This window comes from Vespa mandarinia, chromosome 18 (genome assembly GCF_050613455.1).
Source record: "Vespa mandarinia isolate Hongniang chromosome 18, ASM5061345v1, whole genome shotgun sequence".
NCBI lineage: Eukaryota > Metazoa > Arthropoda > Insecta > Hymenoptera > Vespidae > Vespa > Vespa mandarinia.
The window spans coordinates 3809449-3827500 of NC_140827.1; the positions used below are offsets into that span (position 1 = coordinate 3809449).

General features: G+C 43.8%; 1 protein-coding gene and 1 long non-coding RNA gene across 5 annotated transcripts in view; one reads left to right on the plus strand and one right to left on the minus strand.

Annotated features, from left to right (window-relative positions):
* The window catches only part of LOC118445352 (uncharacterized), a 66903-nt gene that overhangs the window by 46613 nt on the left and 2238 nt on the right, over positions 1–18052 (plus strand). The window contains exons 2-10 of one of the 3 annotated variants that reach the window (XM_035874696.2): positions 25–327; positions 4015–4745; positions 4847–5466; positions 5562–5742; positions 5855–6146; positions 6425–7174; positions 7293–17538; positions 17620–17736; positions 17822–17938. In XM_035874696.2, coding sequence (XP_035730589.2) covers positions 25–327; positions 4015–4745; positions 4847–5466; positions 5562–5742; positions 5855–6146; positions 6425–7174; positions 7293–17538; positions 17620–17736; positions 17822–17938 — 13357 coding nt within the window. The remainder of the gene's footprint in view (positions 1–24; positions 328–4014; positions 4746–4846; positions 5467–5561; positions 5743–5854; positions 6147–6424; positions 7175–7292; positions 17539–17619; positions 17737–17821; positions 17939–18052) is intronic. The other 2 variants (XM_035874697.2, XM_035874698.2) reach the window with 2 other exon arrangements.
* LOC118445359 (uncharacterized) lies at positions 276–4126 on the minus strand. 2 transcript variants are annotated; one of them, XR_014983204.1, is made up of 3 exons: positions 1664–4126; positions 454–1568; positions 276–386 (listed from the first exon to the last, which is right to left on the minus strand). It is a non-coding gene; the product is annotated as an uncharacterized LOC118445359 (long non-coding RNA). The 2 variants fall into 2 exon arrangements; XR_014983205.1 differs by having other exon boundaries at positions 323–1568; positions 1664–1960; positions 2094–4126.

Sequence of the window (18052 nt, forward strand, 5' to 3'; positions counted from 1 at the left end):
TGAATTATGTTTCTCCGATTATAGGTATGGACGCGTGCAGAGCGTCAAGCTGCTGCCGCGGGGCGAGGTGTGCCCTGTGGACGGAGGTTCCGGTGGTTCCCTCGGGGAGGGCAACGAGGGTGGTTCCGGTTCCAGTTCCGGCAGCGGCGGTGGCAGCGGGGGCGGCGGTTCCTCGATTAACACCGGGGGCGCCTCCGCGACGGTGGCGTTCATGGATATCAAGTCCGCAGCGAAGGCTCACGCGACTGAGCACACTTTGGACGAACGAGCCCTTACGACACAGTACTACGAGCCCCAGCATCTTCAACATAGATTTCCCTCGCACGGGTGAGATACGGCGGGATCTTGTTCATTTATTTTTTTCTTTTGCTAAACTATGCAATGCCCTAGGATAATATATATGGATCCGTTTTATGCTTATACCTATTATGGGTATGTTTAATATAGGCATACCTAAGTTCTCTCAGTTTAGTTAATTCAGCAGACAATTTGAAATAAACATGAATGCGGGATCAGAATTTTTAATCCTCCATAATGATCCATGATGGATGATTCATAATGATCAACGTATCATTATAACCAAATATAGATAAGAATCATGGATCGTGAACGTAAAATCTTAAAAGCAATGTCTCCTATCGCTGTACGTGTTGTTCTTGTGACAAGAGAACCCGATAACGATATTTTTGTACATTTCGAATGGCTTTTATATGTGTACGGTCCCCTCTCTCGGTATGTATGTGCAAAAACCACTTTATGATGAGTCACGTCGCAGGGAATCGATTAAATCGCATGTTATACCGGAAGCAGGTAAAACGACATTGAAACGTCATTACACGTATTAGGTGTCTCTTCGTTTTTTTTTTTTTTTGTTTTTGTCATATGGTCTTTGCCCATCCTTATGTATAATTCCTTATATTCTTAATCCCCTCTATTTAATTATATTGATATACCTTAACTTTGGATATTCATAATATTCAATACGAGACTAAAAATATCGCAATACGATGTGTAAAAACAATGCCAGTGCGATAAAAAGGAAATGTAGTGAAACTCATTTATTCGACATGTCGGCGACTTACCCAATGGATGCAGTGCTGGATTACAGTGAATTTGGATTAAATATAAGTGCTAAGTGTCGTCGTCGTCGTCGTCGTCGTCGTCGTCGTTCGCAAGACGGTGCATCGTGTATATTAAAAAGCAAGTACGAATTGTTGTTATTGAAAAGATAAATTGTGAAAAATTGTATGACCTTATCAACATTTATCCTTTTCCTATCATAGGACCATACGGACAGCTCATAATATGTATATGTAATTCATGGAAACGTTGAGACATCTTTAAGTAGATAGAGATAATAATGTTCAAATCATTTTTATGATTATGATGATAATTATAATCCTTATCAAACTGGGGAAAGACATATCGATCGAGTTGTATCGAATTCGATAAAAATATGTTTTTCTCTTTTGGACTGCGTCACGGACAACACCGGACTAATCGATTTCTCGTGAAAGTATTTCCTGGAAAAAATTGTAGCTTTCGACTTTATCGTGACCGTCGGTACCCTACAAGTAATGAATTTTATTATCGTTTTTAACATCGACCCCGAGATATATCTCGTTCTATAAAAGAAATTTCATCATTTGTTTGTCTTACCTACCATTTCGTTATATATATATATATATGTATATATACTGCTTTGTGTATATACTGCGATATTTTTTCCTAGTGGGTGTTATACCACACATTGTGATACGTAATAATAAGAGCTTCTTTTATTAATTACTTTCCTCACTATAAATGAATAATTTTTTAGATACCTATGGTAGTTACTCCAATTTTTCACTGTCATATTGACTCGCGTAGTATATTTTTGATGGACTCAAATTTTTTTTAAGGTTTTCCTTTTTTCTTTTTTTCTTTTTGCATGTGGAATGATTAATTCGTAAATTGAGAACTATTAGGAAGAAGAGAAGAGTCTCACATAGAGATTAGTTAGAGATCTTATAATAATATCTTTTAACTGAAAGGAAAGAAGGAAGGAAGGAAAGGGCTGGGGGAAAGAAACATAGTTAGGTTATTGCACGTACTTAGAGGAATGTCTCGCCGAAGTGTAGTAATGGTGGTTGCATTTCCATGAAAAGTTAGACGACCGTGACGATTTCGAAGACACGACGACGACCGACGAACGGACAGACGGACAGACGAATAGACGGACGGAGTATTGTCGAAGAAAATGACGACGAAGAAGGCGACGTTGCCACGCGTTTCGTTGTCGAGTGACGGTACGTCGAAGCGTGACGACAAGGGAGAGGGCGTACGACGTTATGGTGGATGCTCGGGGCCTGGTGGGAAGAGTGGGAGGGAGTAGAGAAAGAGAGAGAAGGAGCAGTAGATTGAGGTGGAGGTGGAGGGGAGAACCGTCAGTGCCGTAGTTAGGAATGTACGATCCCTTCCCCCTCCCCCCTCTCTCTCTTTCTCTCTCTTTTTATTTACGGAATACGTGTAGGTCTGTTTATTCTTTCAAGAGACATTCGAACTTTGATCGTAACGTAATCATTGGTGATTCGTGCAAACTTCGCTAAGAGGATGACGTCATTGTTTAATATTTATCACCGCATTCAAGGTTTACAATCCACTTATGAATCAGACGTTTATAAATATAAGGCTTATCATTTCTCTATAAGAATCGATAGTTCGACGAAATTTTTCTGATACGATCGAGTGAAACGTATTATAAGGAGGAGGAAGAGGAGGAAGAGGAGACGGTGGTGGCGGCGACACACGCTCGTGAAAGGTGGAGAAAGAGAATCATAGTATAGGTTAAAAGAGAGAACTTGGCTATAGATAAATAAGGCGTTAGACTAATTTGTCGTGACCCTGCCTTTCTTTCGTCAATGCGCATGCGCTAAGAGGTATGCCGATACGACTCTAGAAATATCTTATCGAGTATATTATTGTGCCCATACCGTGCATGCCAAACAAGTCACGACACATGCAAGAAGCTACGATTAACCCTTGCTCCCCGCCCCTTCTCTTCTGTATACTATATTGAACGTAGATGCATAGTGCAACACGAACGCGCGTCTACATTATATGCGATAGAATGTATATTTCGGGGAAATATTTCGATTCAGTGGGAATATCCCTTAAGATTGAAAAAGAGAAATTCTATCCTTTCGACGGTATTCTTTGAACATTTTTTTCAATGTGATATTTTTTTTCTTTCTTTCTTTCTTTTTTCTTTTTTCTTTTTTCAGAGAACCTTAATGGGAAAGAACGAATAACGAATTTGTTAAAAGATTCTTTGAGGTTAGGAGTAGCCAAGGGTAATCATAGAACTCGTTTTTCCTTAACCAAATCCTAACCTCCTATCTGGTTCTCTTTTACAAACCACAACATCGATAGCCTTCTTTGAATAACGTGTCTCCCTGATGATTGGTTAGAGATCAGTAGCCGCAGGAGAACGTTTCGAAATCTCTTCTCTCTTGGGGCTTTCCACATCCGTGTCACGATTTGGAATCTTCTTTGGCGTGACCGACGTGACACGCGCAAAGTTTTGTCCTTCGGCGTTGGATTTTACAATGAAGAACTTGTCCCATCGCGGATATCCTCTTGATGCATCGCCATGGATAATCTCAGGCGGATGATCTTTTTTTCTTTCCTTCGAACATGACTCGCATCTCGCATCGACCATCTTCTTTTCTTTTTTTCCTTTTTCTTTTTCTATAGTTGACGAGGTTACGTTAGTACTAGCATTGGCTCTTGCATACAGAAATATGCGTATAAAAGATGAAGATTAAAAATGCATATGGGAAAATTCATTTAGGCGATATAAACATTATGAGTAGGGAATAAAAGACTTGGTTCGTTTAACGAAACACTTGGCATCGTGATCACGTGAACACACAAACACTTTAGGCATAACGATCACGTTCGTGCAAGCAAGGAAACAAAACAAGAGGAATCTCTAGCATCAGGCTAGACTAAGTTCGACTTGGTATGTTTCAGAAGTTCGGAGGATCATGGCTCGAGTGGCGGCGGTGGTGCCGGAGGCGGAGGTGGAGGAGGCGTCGGTGGTGTCGGGGGTGGTGTTGGCGTCGTCGGAGGAAGTAGCGGGGGTATCGTCGGATCTGGTGGCGGCGTCGTCGGCGGAGTCGGCGGAGTCGTCGGAGGCAGTGGTGGTAACGCAGTTGGCGTTAGCAGCGGCGTCGGCGGCAGCGGTGGCAGTGGCAGCGGGGGCGGCGTTGGCGTCGGCGTCAGCGGCAGCGTCATTGTCGGTGGCGGTGGCAGCGAGAGTAGCTTCGTCGAGTCGAGAAGTTCACACGGTAGCTCGCACGGAGGTTCCCATGGGGGTTTCTACAGCGGCGGCGGGGGTGCCGGCAGTGGAGGCGGTGGCAGCAATGCCGGGAGCGGTGGCGGCGTCGGCAGCACCGGAGGCGGCGTCGTCGTCGTTCAAGGCCATCCATCGGATCCTAACAGCGGTGAACCTGGTGGCTATATACCACGTGGACGTCCACCACCTGGTAGCTCTTACCACGTGACGTCGAGCAGGGCGAGGGATCGGCTTTACCCGAGGACAGGCCCTTACGGCTCCGGGCCGCCACCCCCGCCCCATTTAGATCGTCATCGGGCACCGTCTTCCTGGTCCTCTGCTTACGAGTCGACGACTTCATCGAGATATAGTAATGCACCACCACCACCCTCGCCGGCTACCAATGATTCCTACCAGGATGAGCCAGGTAAAATTTATAAATCAAATGTTCTTCGAGTTTATTTTATAGACCGATGTATTTCTTTGATTTATTGTGAGTGTTAATCTCTTTTATTATAATACGAACAGGTGGCGGAGGCGGAGGTGGTAGTAGCAGCAGTGTCCACCGACAACACAAGAAACAACGTAGAAAATCTCGAAGCGGTAGTAGCTCACCGAGCGGTAGCAGTCGTTCCGGTAGCAGCAGTAGTAGTCGAAGCGGCAGTTCCGCCGGTAGCACGTCCGCCGCAAGCACGTCACCAGGAAGTTCACCGCATCGTGCTGGAAATGCTGTTGCAGTCACCGAAGATCGCAGGCCACTGGCAATCTGCGTACGGAACCTTCCTGCTCGTAGCAGCGACACTTCCCTCAAGGATGGCCTTTTCCATGAGTATAAAAAGCATGGGAAGGTCACGTGGGTGAAGGTTGTCGGTGCAGCGGGCGACAGATACGCTCTGGTCTGCTTCAAGAAACCCGAGGACGTTGAGAAAGCCCTGGAAGTCTCTCATGATAAACTATTTTTCGGTTGCAAGATCGAAGTTGCGCCTTATCAAGGATACGACGTCGAGGACAACGAGTTTAGGCCGTACGAGGCCGAACTAGACGAGTATCATCCCAAAGCAACGAGGACGCTCTTTATTGGGAATCTCGAAAAAGATGTAACTGCGTCTGAACTCAGGAAACACTTTGAGCCTTTTGGCGAAATTATAGTAAGTCCAGGAGGATCGGTTTGCATCGTCGCACTTTTCATTATTCATCAAGTTCTATCTTATATAAATGTATCCTTTTTTGTTTGCCTTCGCAGGAAATTGACATCAAAAAGCAAGGCGCTGTTTCGAGCTATGCATTTTGTCAGTATTCAGATATCGGTAGTGTCGTTAAGGCCATGAGATCTATGGATGGCGAACATCTAGGTGCGAATCGTATCAAACTTGGATTTGGAAAATCTATGCCCACCTCTTGCGTCTGGGTAGATGGTATAGGAGGTAATCCCAACATTTTGCATATTAAATCTGTGATCATTCTGTCATGCTGATGATGCACATGCATTTGTAATATAATAATAAGTAAATTATGTGTACGGTGTTCGTTTTGTAGATTGCATGTCAGAAAAATACTTGAACATGCAGTTCCATCAGTTCGGTTCTATAACGCAAATCGTGGTGGATCGTGAACGTGGCCATGCGTTAGTCTTCTTCGAACAAATAAGCTGCGCTCAGGCTGCTGTGAAGGAAATGAGAGGAGCCGCGCTTCGTGGACGTCGTCTTCAAGTGGATTTCGCGTCCAGAGAATGCCAGGAAACTTTTTATGAACATCTGGAAAGACAAGGAGTTGCTGGTGAAAAACCTTGGGACACCAGGCCTTCGCCGGCGACAACCTTCGATGTTGCGTATGTATAATTATATATTCTATTTGTGTGTGTGTGTGTGTATATATATATATGTATATATATATATGTAATATTGTATATACAATTAAAAGTTAAAAGACTTGAATCGTTTAAAGAAAAATATTTGCAACTATATCTAATGTGGATTTTTTCACAAATATTTTTTATAATGTATAAATTGTATAATTAATAATGACTAATGTATGCATATCTAGCTTTAAGTATCATCGTCACCCCCAAATAAAGAGCACAAAGTAGAATTCACGCGTTACTGAAAGGATTCATTACAGGAGGGAGCGTAGCAGCTTTGAATCAGCAGTTACAATGTCAAATTCGAGCGGTCGATTTACGCGTTACGATACACCCCCAAGATCAAGGACAACTAGTAGTTACTCTCGTACTTCCGGTGGTGGTAGCACTCCAGGGGCCAGTCCTGCTCATCCAACGGCGATGTCGCGTAGCAGTAGGCGTTCCTATCAAGATTCATACTACGACGGCGACTACAACGACCCAACGCCACGTAGATTTCGAAGTTACGACGAATTCAGCCAGGGAAGCGGCGCGAGCCACGACGATTATCAGAGCAGCGTTCTGAGCGACGGTAAACTCAACGATGATGATTGTCCACCACCCCCATCGTCTCGACGACATGCCGTCCAGAGTGTCGTTACCAGCGTGGAGCCACCTGTTCCACCGCCACCTATTTTACCTCCGCCCGACATCAGGCATCTTCAAAAGGAGCGAGTTCATTTATTGGAACAGCTCGAGGAGTGTCACAGTAGCGGCGACGAAGTTGGTTTTGCACCTAAGAAACGAGTTAAGTTGGATGGAAGTTCAACGACGATATTATGCGAGGACGATGAACCTGAAATCGCATCGTTGTTGGTAACTTCTCATTCCGGTAGAAAAGGCATGGACGTTAGACGCGTAAGTGACAGCAAAGTGGTGGTGCATCATAGTACGAGAAGAAGTAGCTGTGATGGCAGGGGTCCTGGACCTTGTAAGCGTCGCCGAGATACTTCTAGCAGGTGAGATTGAATAAGTTAGAGGAAAGAATGGGGAGAACGAGAGAAAGAGTTTTTCGTATCGTCTTAGATTTATGTGCGATATCTCTAACTTTTTGTTTTTCTTCGTTCTGACGTCTAGACATCATGAGCATCACGATGGATCACGACCAGGAACGCCTCTTGTCGATGAAAGACCTGAGAACCTTGTGCCGAGCGAGCCAAGAAGATTTCGCGAAAGGAGTCACGAGGGTCCTCTGTCGTTACCTTTACCAAGGTTTGCGACTCAGATGTTGAACAACAACAACACTAGTAATAGCAACAACAACAACACCAATAACAACAACAACAATAACAACAACAACAACAGCAACAACAACAACAACAATAACGGTAACAGCAGTAATGCTCGGTCGAGTAGCAGCAGTCTGAAAGTCACTAGTCCACCTTGTGCCAGCGGGCTCTCGGTTGCGGCCAGCCCTTGTACGGCACCACAGCCACCAGCCTCGCCACCGCCTAGACATTTGAGCCCCAGTCCAACGAGTTCCGACAGCGAGACGGCGCCCCAGTCTCCTAGTCTCGAAGAGAGAATACGTTCCCTCGACGAGAAATATGAAAAGTGGTCGGGCTCGAGAGCTCTGAGTGCAGCCGGTGGCGATGCTTTGGCAAAACTCGACGCCAGCGCTTCGGAACGTTTTAAATTCCGACATAAACTCCTTGACTTGGATCTACATGAAGTGCAACCGTCGGACATAGTGAAATCCGTTCTCGCGAAAAGAAGTGTTTTCGACGAGGATTCGAAACGACTGGAGAACTTCAGTGAAAAATACGAACCGAAAGAATTTACGGGCGTTATAGGCGTCAGTTCGATGATCGGTAGCACGGCTGGGCTAACTTCTAGCGGGGGTTGCACCAGCAAAGTTTGCCTGCAGTATCCATTTCCTAGTCATCCGCCGGTGCAACTGACTAGTACCTCCTCTGTGAGCAGTCACATCGGTGGTAGTAGCACGATGCTCTCGACGAGCATGGTTCCGTTGGTATTAAAAACGACTGATCCACGCTCGACGATGCAGCACAATTGTGTACACCCAACCCCAGCGACACCGATCACTCCGGGCACGTCGATCAAAACCGTCAGTCCGGAATTACCACCGGTTTCTTTGCCCATCGGTCTTGCAAGTAGCGGAACGGCAGCAAGCAGTGGTAATAGTAGCGGTTTAGGGTCGGCCAGTAGCCTTCTTAGTGGTAATAGTAGTGTATGTAGTATTCACAGCCTCAGCGCCTCGACGAATCGAGGATTACTTTCTAGTAGTAATACAGTTTTGAATAATTCGTCGTCGTCAGTGGCGATATCTTCGTCAACATCATCCTCGTCCTGTTCCTCTTCCTCTACCATTTCTTCTTCTTCTTCTTCTTCTTTAACGTGTTTAACGTCATCATCCTCCTCGTCATCCTCCGCGATATCAGCAGCGTCTACAATTTCCTTGTCAGCAGCGGCAACAGCAGCAGCAGCCGCGGCGGCGGCGGCGGCGGCGGCGGCAGCAGCAGCAGCATCCGGTGTTATTACGGCAACGACGATGATTTTAACGACAGCAACATCTACAACATCGATCCCCTCTACCTCGTCAGGCACGATACAACAGCAGTCTTTATCGAGCGGCGGTCAATATCATCAATCTTCCTTGACAACCGTTTCCTCTTCGGTGCCATTGTCTTCCACGATATCGTCCACGTTCAGCACGTCTTCGTTATCCTCTTCCTCGGTCGATGTACCTCGTGCTCGTTTACGAAAGGAGATTGGCAGTAGTAGCAATAGTAGGGAGAGAAGAGATTCTCGAGAGGGTAGGGATAGTAGAGATTCTAAACACAGTAAAGCGAAGGATTGTCAGAGAAGATCGAGAAAAGAGGAAGTTGATCGCAAAGACAGGGACGATAAAGAAGCTTTAAGCAACAATGATGTCAATGAAACTGATAATCACAGTAGAGATTTCAAAGAGACCAAGGAAACGAGGTACGAAAGGAGAGAACGAGAGGATAAGGAAAGAAGGGAGAAGGATGATCGGGAAAGACAGGAACGAAGAGATAAGGAAGATCGTGACAGACAGGAACGTAAGGAACGAGAGGAGAGAGAGAGAAGGGAGAAGGATGAGGAACGTAGAGAAAGAGAGAGATTGGACAAGGAACGTCAGGAGAAGGATAGAAGGGAACGGGAGGAACGAGAACGTGAGAAGAAGGAGAGGGAGGAGAACGAATTCAGGGAGAAGGAGAGGAGAGAGAAGGAACGGTTGGAACGTGAGAAGAGAGAGCGGGAGGAAAAGGAGAGGCAGGAACGTAGGGAACGCGAAGAAAGAGAGAGAAGGGATCGGGAGGAACGGGAGAGGAAGGAACGTGAATTGCGTTTGGAACGGGAGAAACAGGAGAAGGAACGTCTCAGGAAGGAACGGGAGGAACAGGAAAGGCGAGAGAAAGAGGAAAGGGAGAGATTGGAACGGGAGAGGAGAAGGGAGGAAAAGGAACGTCTTGATAAGGAGAGGAAACGTGAGAGGGAGGAGAAGGAACGTTTGGAACGAGAGAGGCGGAAGGAGAAGGAGGAACGCGAGAGATTGGAGAAGGAAAAACGTGAGAAGGAGGAGAGGGAAAGATTGGAGAGAGAGAAACACGAAAGGGAGAAGAGAAGGGAGCGAGAAGATCAAGAGAAACGTGAGAAGGAAAAGGTCGAACGAGAGAAGAGAAGGGATCGCGAGGAAAAGGATAAGGAAAAACGTGAACGCGAAGAAAGTAGGCGTCAACCTACTGATAATCATTTACATCAATCGGTAACGCAGTCTCAGATCCAACAGCAGACTGCTGCTGCTGCTGTTGCTGCTGCAGCTGCAGCTGCTCCAGCCCCGGTTCCTATAAAACGTAGGTGTTCGTCCCAAGATTGCCCCACCGAGGATGATACCAAACGTATGAAGATCTCTGATCATCGTAGAGACAGCAAAGATCGGCCTAGACAAAATAGAAGATCGGAGGATCGCAAACATCGCAATGACTCTCATCGTTCTAGTCGAGAAAGTAGGGAAAGTAGAGAGAGCAAAGAATCCATTGGTACTGTACAAGATAATACTAGGGGGGATACGACTCATACCGATGTTAGGGAATCCAATAGAGAGAATAGAGAAAACAATAGAGAAAGTGTTAAAGAGAAACAAAGAAGTAAAAGAAGATCTGAAAAAGAATCGAGGGAACGTAGTCCTAGGGTCTGTCAGGAAGCCGACAAAGAATTTTTATCGAGATTAGAACTCTCTAAACGTAATGAATCAAATTCACCGAACGAACAAACATCTACGAGTTCTAATCACTCGAGGGATACGTCGCAGTTCCATCAACAGCAGACTTCTTCGAATCAACACAGTGACGTTGACGATGGTCCTACTCACGATATGCAAGTTGCGCGACATCCTTCGGCAACCGATACAGATAGCGACGAACCCAAGAAACATTCGATATTTGATATTGTGGACGATGAGCCAGCTTACATCAGTATGTACGATAAAGTGAAGGCACGTTCGACGAAAAACATGCAGAAATTGGAAGAGGAGAAACGTCAAGTACGTTTGAAAGATAAGTTTTCACAGCTGAAGCAAAGCCGTGCCAGACGAGAAGAAAAGAAACAAAGTACATCTTGGGATGGTGATTCGGTTAGTAGCAAAGCTTTAACTGAGGACGAGGCTACGTCCGAATCAGACTCGGCTAGAGCAAAGTCTTTATCAAGAAAGGGATCAAGGTCTCGAATTCATTCTGACACCAGCGAGGAAGAGGAATCCTTTAACAATAAAGTTCGAAAGAATGTTAAAACGGATAGATTTCTTGAAAGTGACGTGGATCTTGGCTTTGCCGATACAGAAGAGAAACAAAATCCATTGGATACCACCAACGTTGTTATTAACAGTGTACATACCAATGCAAAGGAGGATGTACGTACTTCTGACGATGACGAAAGAGTCGCATACCAAACGAGTCATCCAACGATTGTCGTCAATAATCACGAAAGAGATTCGCGTAAGAAATCACATAAAAAGAAACAAAAGCGTCAGAAAAATTCAGTGTCCAGCGAAGAGAATTCGAAGCTCGAATCTACCGAAACTACAGATCATAAAAGTAAAGCTAACGTTATATCGACTGATTCAGAGTGTCGTTCTAATCATGCAACTGAATCTGTAACAATTAGTAGTAGCAGTACACCGACGGCGACAACAGTGACAACCATTGACAATGCCGAAGAAAGGATGCGTGCTGATAAGAAGCAGAGAACGAAGAAAGATAAAAGAAGAGAACGAAACGGAGAAGACAAGGTTAAAGCAAGAAGGAAAAGATTGAATAGGCAAGAAGCTAGAGATTCGCAAAGAATGGAAGATATATTTGGTCCGCTTTCTGACGACGTTGATGATCCTCCACCTTCAGATACTTTCTTTGATAGACTCAGTAATATGACATCTGAAAATAATGCTTATGTTTCTGACAGCGACGGTGGACGTAGTCCAGTTCTTGACGTTGAAAGGGTTAGAAGAAAAACAGAAAAGAAACGACAGAGACATCATCAGGAAGATGAGAATAGCGTTGATCTTGCTGAAGCTGGACGAGAAATTGAGGCTAAACTTTTAGGCCTACCAAATTCACCAAAATCCGCAGTTGCTTGTACAGAGTCCAATGAACACGACGTTTTCCGTTTCACCGATGATAATGATAGCGTTGAACCATCTACACCGACTACCGTACCCGAAAAGGTTAAGGAAAAGAAAAAGAAACGTAAGAAATCGAAGGAAGAACGTAGTCGGAAAGATTATCATCACCATCATCATCATCATCACCACCATCATGAAAAGACCGGTGAATTACCTTATCTTGGTGCAGACCCAAGTCCTCCAAGAGCAAGTAGTCCTTTGATTCCGAAAACGTTGTCTCCAACTTTGCCAGCTCTTAGAGATACACTGTTAAGTCCCATACCCAAAGTCGTAACATCGAATACATCAACGGTCTCAGCTATCAGTACTCCTATTGTAAGCGGTGTCATTCAACAACCGCCGAAGCCTGAAAAGAAGAAAGAGAAATTTATACCCGGTTTTGGAATAGAAATTGATGAAACTATTCATGAGAATGCAGTTAAAAGTATCTCGGAGCCTGAAGAACGTGAAAGTGGTTGCCAATCTCGTAATAGTAGAGACGAAACGGAAGTCTCTGTTTCAACAACACCACCTGTACAAAATGAGGATAAACCAAGAGTCGCTATTTCTCAGGAAGAAACAGAAGATGCTGTTGCAGCGTTGTTAGAAGAAACTTTCGGTGGTTCTACCGAAGATTTCTCTTACGAAGGAGAGGAAGAGGACAATGAGGTAGATGGTACAACTGGTCCTCCAGCTGAAGCACCCCAAGAGGATGTTGAGGAAATGCAACAAGCAGTTGAAAGTTTGAATGCATCAGCAGTCGAAGGCGAAGATCTAAAACCTGATACTCCTCAAAGCGAGCATGATCTTCAAATAGATACAGACACTGAAGAAGATCCAAATTACGAGAACTTCGATCTAACTCAACCACCAAAAACGCCAGATATTCCGTCGTTTTATAAATCACCAACAAAGACAACACCAACTACGATGACACTTGCTATTGTTGCAGCAGAGAAACCGGTGGAAGCTCGTTTACCACTTAATCCTGTAATTCCGAAATCGCAGAACTCTCCGAATTCAGTAATTGCACATTCTTGGAACCTCAATGAACATAAATCTCGTGATACAACAAAAACTGTACAAATTGATACGGTCGAATCCGGTGTTACAATAGCTAGTCCTGAGAGAGTTTCTCAATCCCATCGAACTTCAACATCATCGCCACCAACGTACAAACAACCGATGTTGGGATCATGTAACGTACCGATCGCAAATGAAACTTCACGAATTTCGGCAGCCAGTCCAAGACCATCAACGATTAGTGTACAACCTTTGTATCAAAGACTACCAGTTTCACCTCAATCTCAAATGGTACCAATGCGTCAAGCTTCTCCAAGAATGCAAAATATTTCAACACCATCTTCATCTTCACCATCGAGTATAACGCCTTTACCACCACTCGTTCCATCAAGAATACCACCTTTGATACCATCACAATTATCTCCGAGAATTCCACAACCTCTTTCACCAAATGGACAATGGAATCGAAATTCTGCATTGAGTCCTCATGTGTCCACCGTTGGAAAGCCTTCACCGCCACCAACTAGAATTGCAGTGAGTGTTCCCATTTCTGCGCATAGACCAGAAGTAACAGTACAACAGATCTATTCAACTGCAGCAACTCAACAACCAGTGATTCAACATGCTGCTGGTTTGAGACCACTTACTCCAAGTTATCCTCGAGGTGGTTTGCCACCATTAACTTTAAATATTCCACCACGTCCTTACATGCCAGTACCACCATTGGCACCGGGCATACAAGTCAAGAGTTCAAGAGATTCCGCTGCTTTAGGGAACAAGTCTGTAATAGAAACGTTACTCTCAGTTAATCCAAATGAACCACCGCAAAGATTAGAAGAGCCTAAATTATCACCTGCTGTTATACCAGAATCTACAAACAAGGCCTCAACTTCTCCAAAGGTTCCTTCGCCTAATCAACCACCTACGTATATACCTGAAACAGCTAAAATTGAAATTAGTGCAAGCACGTCTAGTCCAGCATTTGGAAAGTCATCTAACATTACAGAAAATTGTCCTTTACAATCGAGATCTCAGAAACAAATACCAGTGTCCGTAACGGGAGATAACAATGTTCTTTCTCCACGACCTAAACAAGAATTATCCCAACTCTTAACCACTCATGTACCACGTTGTTCTACACCTAGTCCTGTGATCATAGCACATGGACAATCTCACATAGTTCATAAATCTATGATGCATGGTCTGGGTCCACCAACAGTTCCTTCTGCTAATCAATCCTTAATTAAAACGGTGGTACCAATAGTATCCCAACAATTAACACCAACAGTACAATCCACAACGAGCGGTGACAAATGCATCATTCCACAAACAACTGTATCTTTCTCTAGTTGTCAAAGAATGTCACCTGTTCCTCAAGCGGCTTCACTTGCAAAGTCTCATTTACCTGTTGGTCCTGCAGTCTCACAATCAATAATAACTAGAGTCATACCAACGACCGTATCAACGACTGTTTCAACTACTTCGATGACTGACAATGTAAGGGAATCCATAGAACCACGTATAGTACAGACAGAAAAATCAGCAGCAGATTCTGAGTCACAAATAGGACAGACTGCTCAACCTATGCAATTAACACCGCCGATACAATCAACCCAACCTATTGAAATTATTAAGCAAGAGCCAGCTGTTATTATAAAGCAAGAAGATACAACGTTAAAGGAAGAAATGAAATTTACTATCCCAAAAACAGAGCCACCTTTAGAACAGTCATGTGAGACGGATATAAAACCTAAGGAAGAGAAACATGAATTTGTTGAATCGGAAAAGTTAACGTCTTGCGTTCCAAAAACAGAAGTATTAAATATTCTTGTACCAAAACTTGAGAATGAGACAACTATAAAATCTGAAGTTGTAAGTGAAGTGAAAGAGGAAGAAGACGAGGAAGAAGAAGAGGAGGAAGAAGTAGTAACAAAAGAAAATGAAGAGGTTGAATTGGATGAAGAACCGGTCGAAGATCCATTGAAAGAACCAAGTACAGATCCGCTTGCTATAGATGTGTCAAAAGAAGATCCAACTGATAGCAAAGAAGATAGTGATTATTGGTCGGCCAAGGAAGTAAATATAGAAAGTGTAATAAAGAAAGTGGATGCCTTGTGTGATGGCGAAGGTAACGATGGCGATGAAGATCTACAACAAAGTCAAGAAACTCACAATAATTCTCTGGAGACGGCAAAGAGTGAATCCGATTGGTTCGAAACTGAAACAACTGAGGAGGAAAATAAAAAGAATACAACAGTTAATGACGATCAAGACGAAGGTGTGGAGACGTGCGAGGCAGAATTAACGAAGAGTCGTCGTGGTAGATCAAAAGCGAAACGAGGTGCTAGCAGTCGAGGTGGAGTTAGACGCGGTAGAACCACTACTGCAGCAGCTGGACATAAAAGAGGTGGAAGAACGTCTAGGGGAAGCAAACATCATGTTGCACATAAGTTACCGTATGCCGACGTTTACGAATTTCATGACGACAGCGAAGAAGACAATCCTGGTCGACCTCGTCTAATTCTCACTATTAAATCTGGACCACATACTACTGTTAAAGAATTACCTTTGGAAGAATTAGTTTCGCCAGCTACTAACACAAGGAAGTCTAGAAGATTAGCAGAAAAAGATGGCAGCAGGAATACTGTTGATGACGTCATCGAAGATGTAGTACGTGCATCGACAAATAAGAACTTATCGAGCGGTAATGTTGGTAGTATACATACTACTAGAAGAAGTACTAGACACAACAATTCACCACGCAATGTACAAACTACACAACCTAAGGTACAAGTTACCGAACCACGGAAATCACCAAGGGGTAGTCGTAAAGTGACAAGAAGGACTTCTGAAAATAATGACGATAGCGGAGAGGAGAAATTTATTAAATTGGTTGTTACCACATCGAAAAAGCTTGAGAATAAGAATGAAAACACTGTGACTGAAGAATCTAATCTAAAAGTGGAAGAAACCAATCAAACGTTGGCACCACCTGAACAGAAATCTGTATCTCTAGAACCAACAACATTGATTGATCCAGTTACAGGAATGTTAATACCAATGAGAGAGTCAGAGGAAGGTCAATATATACCAGTTAGTACACCAGCTAATCAACAACAAACTGCTACTAAAACGATCAGCGAAATTCGAAGTGCTAATGTAACAGTCAATGAAAGTTCAATCAATGAATCAATGCAACCAAAATCGGCATTCGATAATACCATTGCGACGGTTAATGAAGAATCGAAAAAAGAACAGCCTGTGGAAACTGTACCTTGTCAACCAATACAAAATCAACTGATATCGTCACAAGCTAGTGTTATTACAAAGCCTCAATCTCCAATTATTCAAGCCACTTCTACCATTACAGTCGTGCAATCATCTACAACATGTACAACTGTTACAACCATGTCAACAATACCGAGTGTAGCTCCATCACAACCAGTATCAACTTCTACTATACAGAATAAACCTACGAGTTTGAAAGCTCATGTATTGAATGCAAGCAAATTATCTACTCAGCCTCAGCCTCAGCCTCAGCCTCAGCTTCAGCCTCAGCCTCAGCTTCCATCTCAAACTCAACCTCAACCTCAACCTCAACCCCAACCTCAACCGCAACCTCAACTTCAGGCTCAAGTTCAGCCTCAGGTTCAGCCTCAGGTTCAGCCTCAGGTTCAGCCTCAGGTTCAGCCTCAGATTCAGCCTCAGATTCAGCCTCAGGTCCAGCCTCAGGTCCAGCCTCACATTCAGCCTCAGGTTCAGCCTCAGGTTCAGTCTCAGGTCCAGCCTCACATTCAGCCTCAGGTTCAGCCTCTGGCTCAGCTTCAGACTCAGGTTCAGCTTCAGGCTCAGACTCAACCACAACTGCAGCCACAGCCACAGCCTCAAGTTCAATCTCTGTCTCAATCTCTGTCTCAGTCTCAGTCTCAGTCTCAGGCTCAATCTCAATCTCAATCTCAACTTCAGCCACAATCTCAACTTCAGCCACAATCTCAACTTCAGCCACAACCTCAACTTCAGCCACAACCTCAACTTCAGCCACAATCTCAACTTCAGCCACAATCTCAATCTCAGCCTCAATCTCAACAACAAATCGTTATTACGAAGCCTGTAGTTCCAATATTACCAAGTCAGACAGTAGTGCAAAATATCATTAAACAACCGACTCAAGCAATACAAAGTCTCCATTTGCAAATTCCTGGTGGTAGAGTGGTCTCACCTAATTTGAGTCCATGTACAAAACAGGCACAAGTGAGTACAGGGAATGGAAAGCAAGGACAACCAATGTCACCAGTACTTAATAATACAGGTGTACCACCTAATCCTAAGCAACATCTGCTACAGGCAGCAAAACAGCAGCAACAACAACCATCCACCATAATAAATATGTCTCAAAAATTACCAATCAATGTTCATCCAGCTAGTGTCGTATCTGCACCAACTCAGAGAATACATCATCCAGTTTCACAGCCAGTAACAGCAAAAGGTATAAATGGGCAACCACATCCGCTCAATCCAAAAACTCATTTATTACAAGCAGTAGTACCACCAATGGTAACTGGAGCAGTTGCAAGTCCTCCAACGCAACCACATCTCGTTGGTCCACAAACTGTTGCAGCGGCTGTAGGTTGCCCACGTCCAGCTGGGCCTAAACCTCAAGTACGTCTATTCTTATTTTAAAGTCATATATATATATATATTTAGAACGTTTAGTTAAATGCGTATTCGAATTACTTATAGGTAACTGGTACTATGGAACCTCCTAAAGTAGAAGTCTCTATGTCTGGTTGCATTATGGTACCCACTGCAAGTCCTCAAAGTCGTGGAGTACCAATACCAACTTATGATGCACCAATGGTAAGTAAAATAATAATAATCTTTATCACATAATATATATAAAAAATTACGATACAAAACAAACAACTTGCCTGCTTTTTATTAGCATGGGAGTGCAGGTACTGCTCCATCACCGGGGGCTCAATATGGACTTGTGCCTCCACATCGTACTCAGAGTCCTCCATTGCCTCCACCTGCTCATCATCATGCTAATGCTTCTCAGGTATTTTTTTTCTTCTTTTATTTTTATTATTAACTTACACCAGATAATATCGAAACATATTCAGATATATAATGTATATAATGTATAACAGTATTTGAAATTGCACGAAGTTAA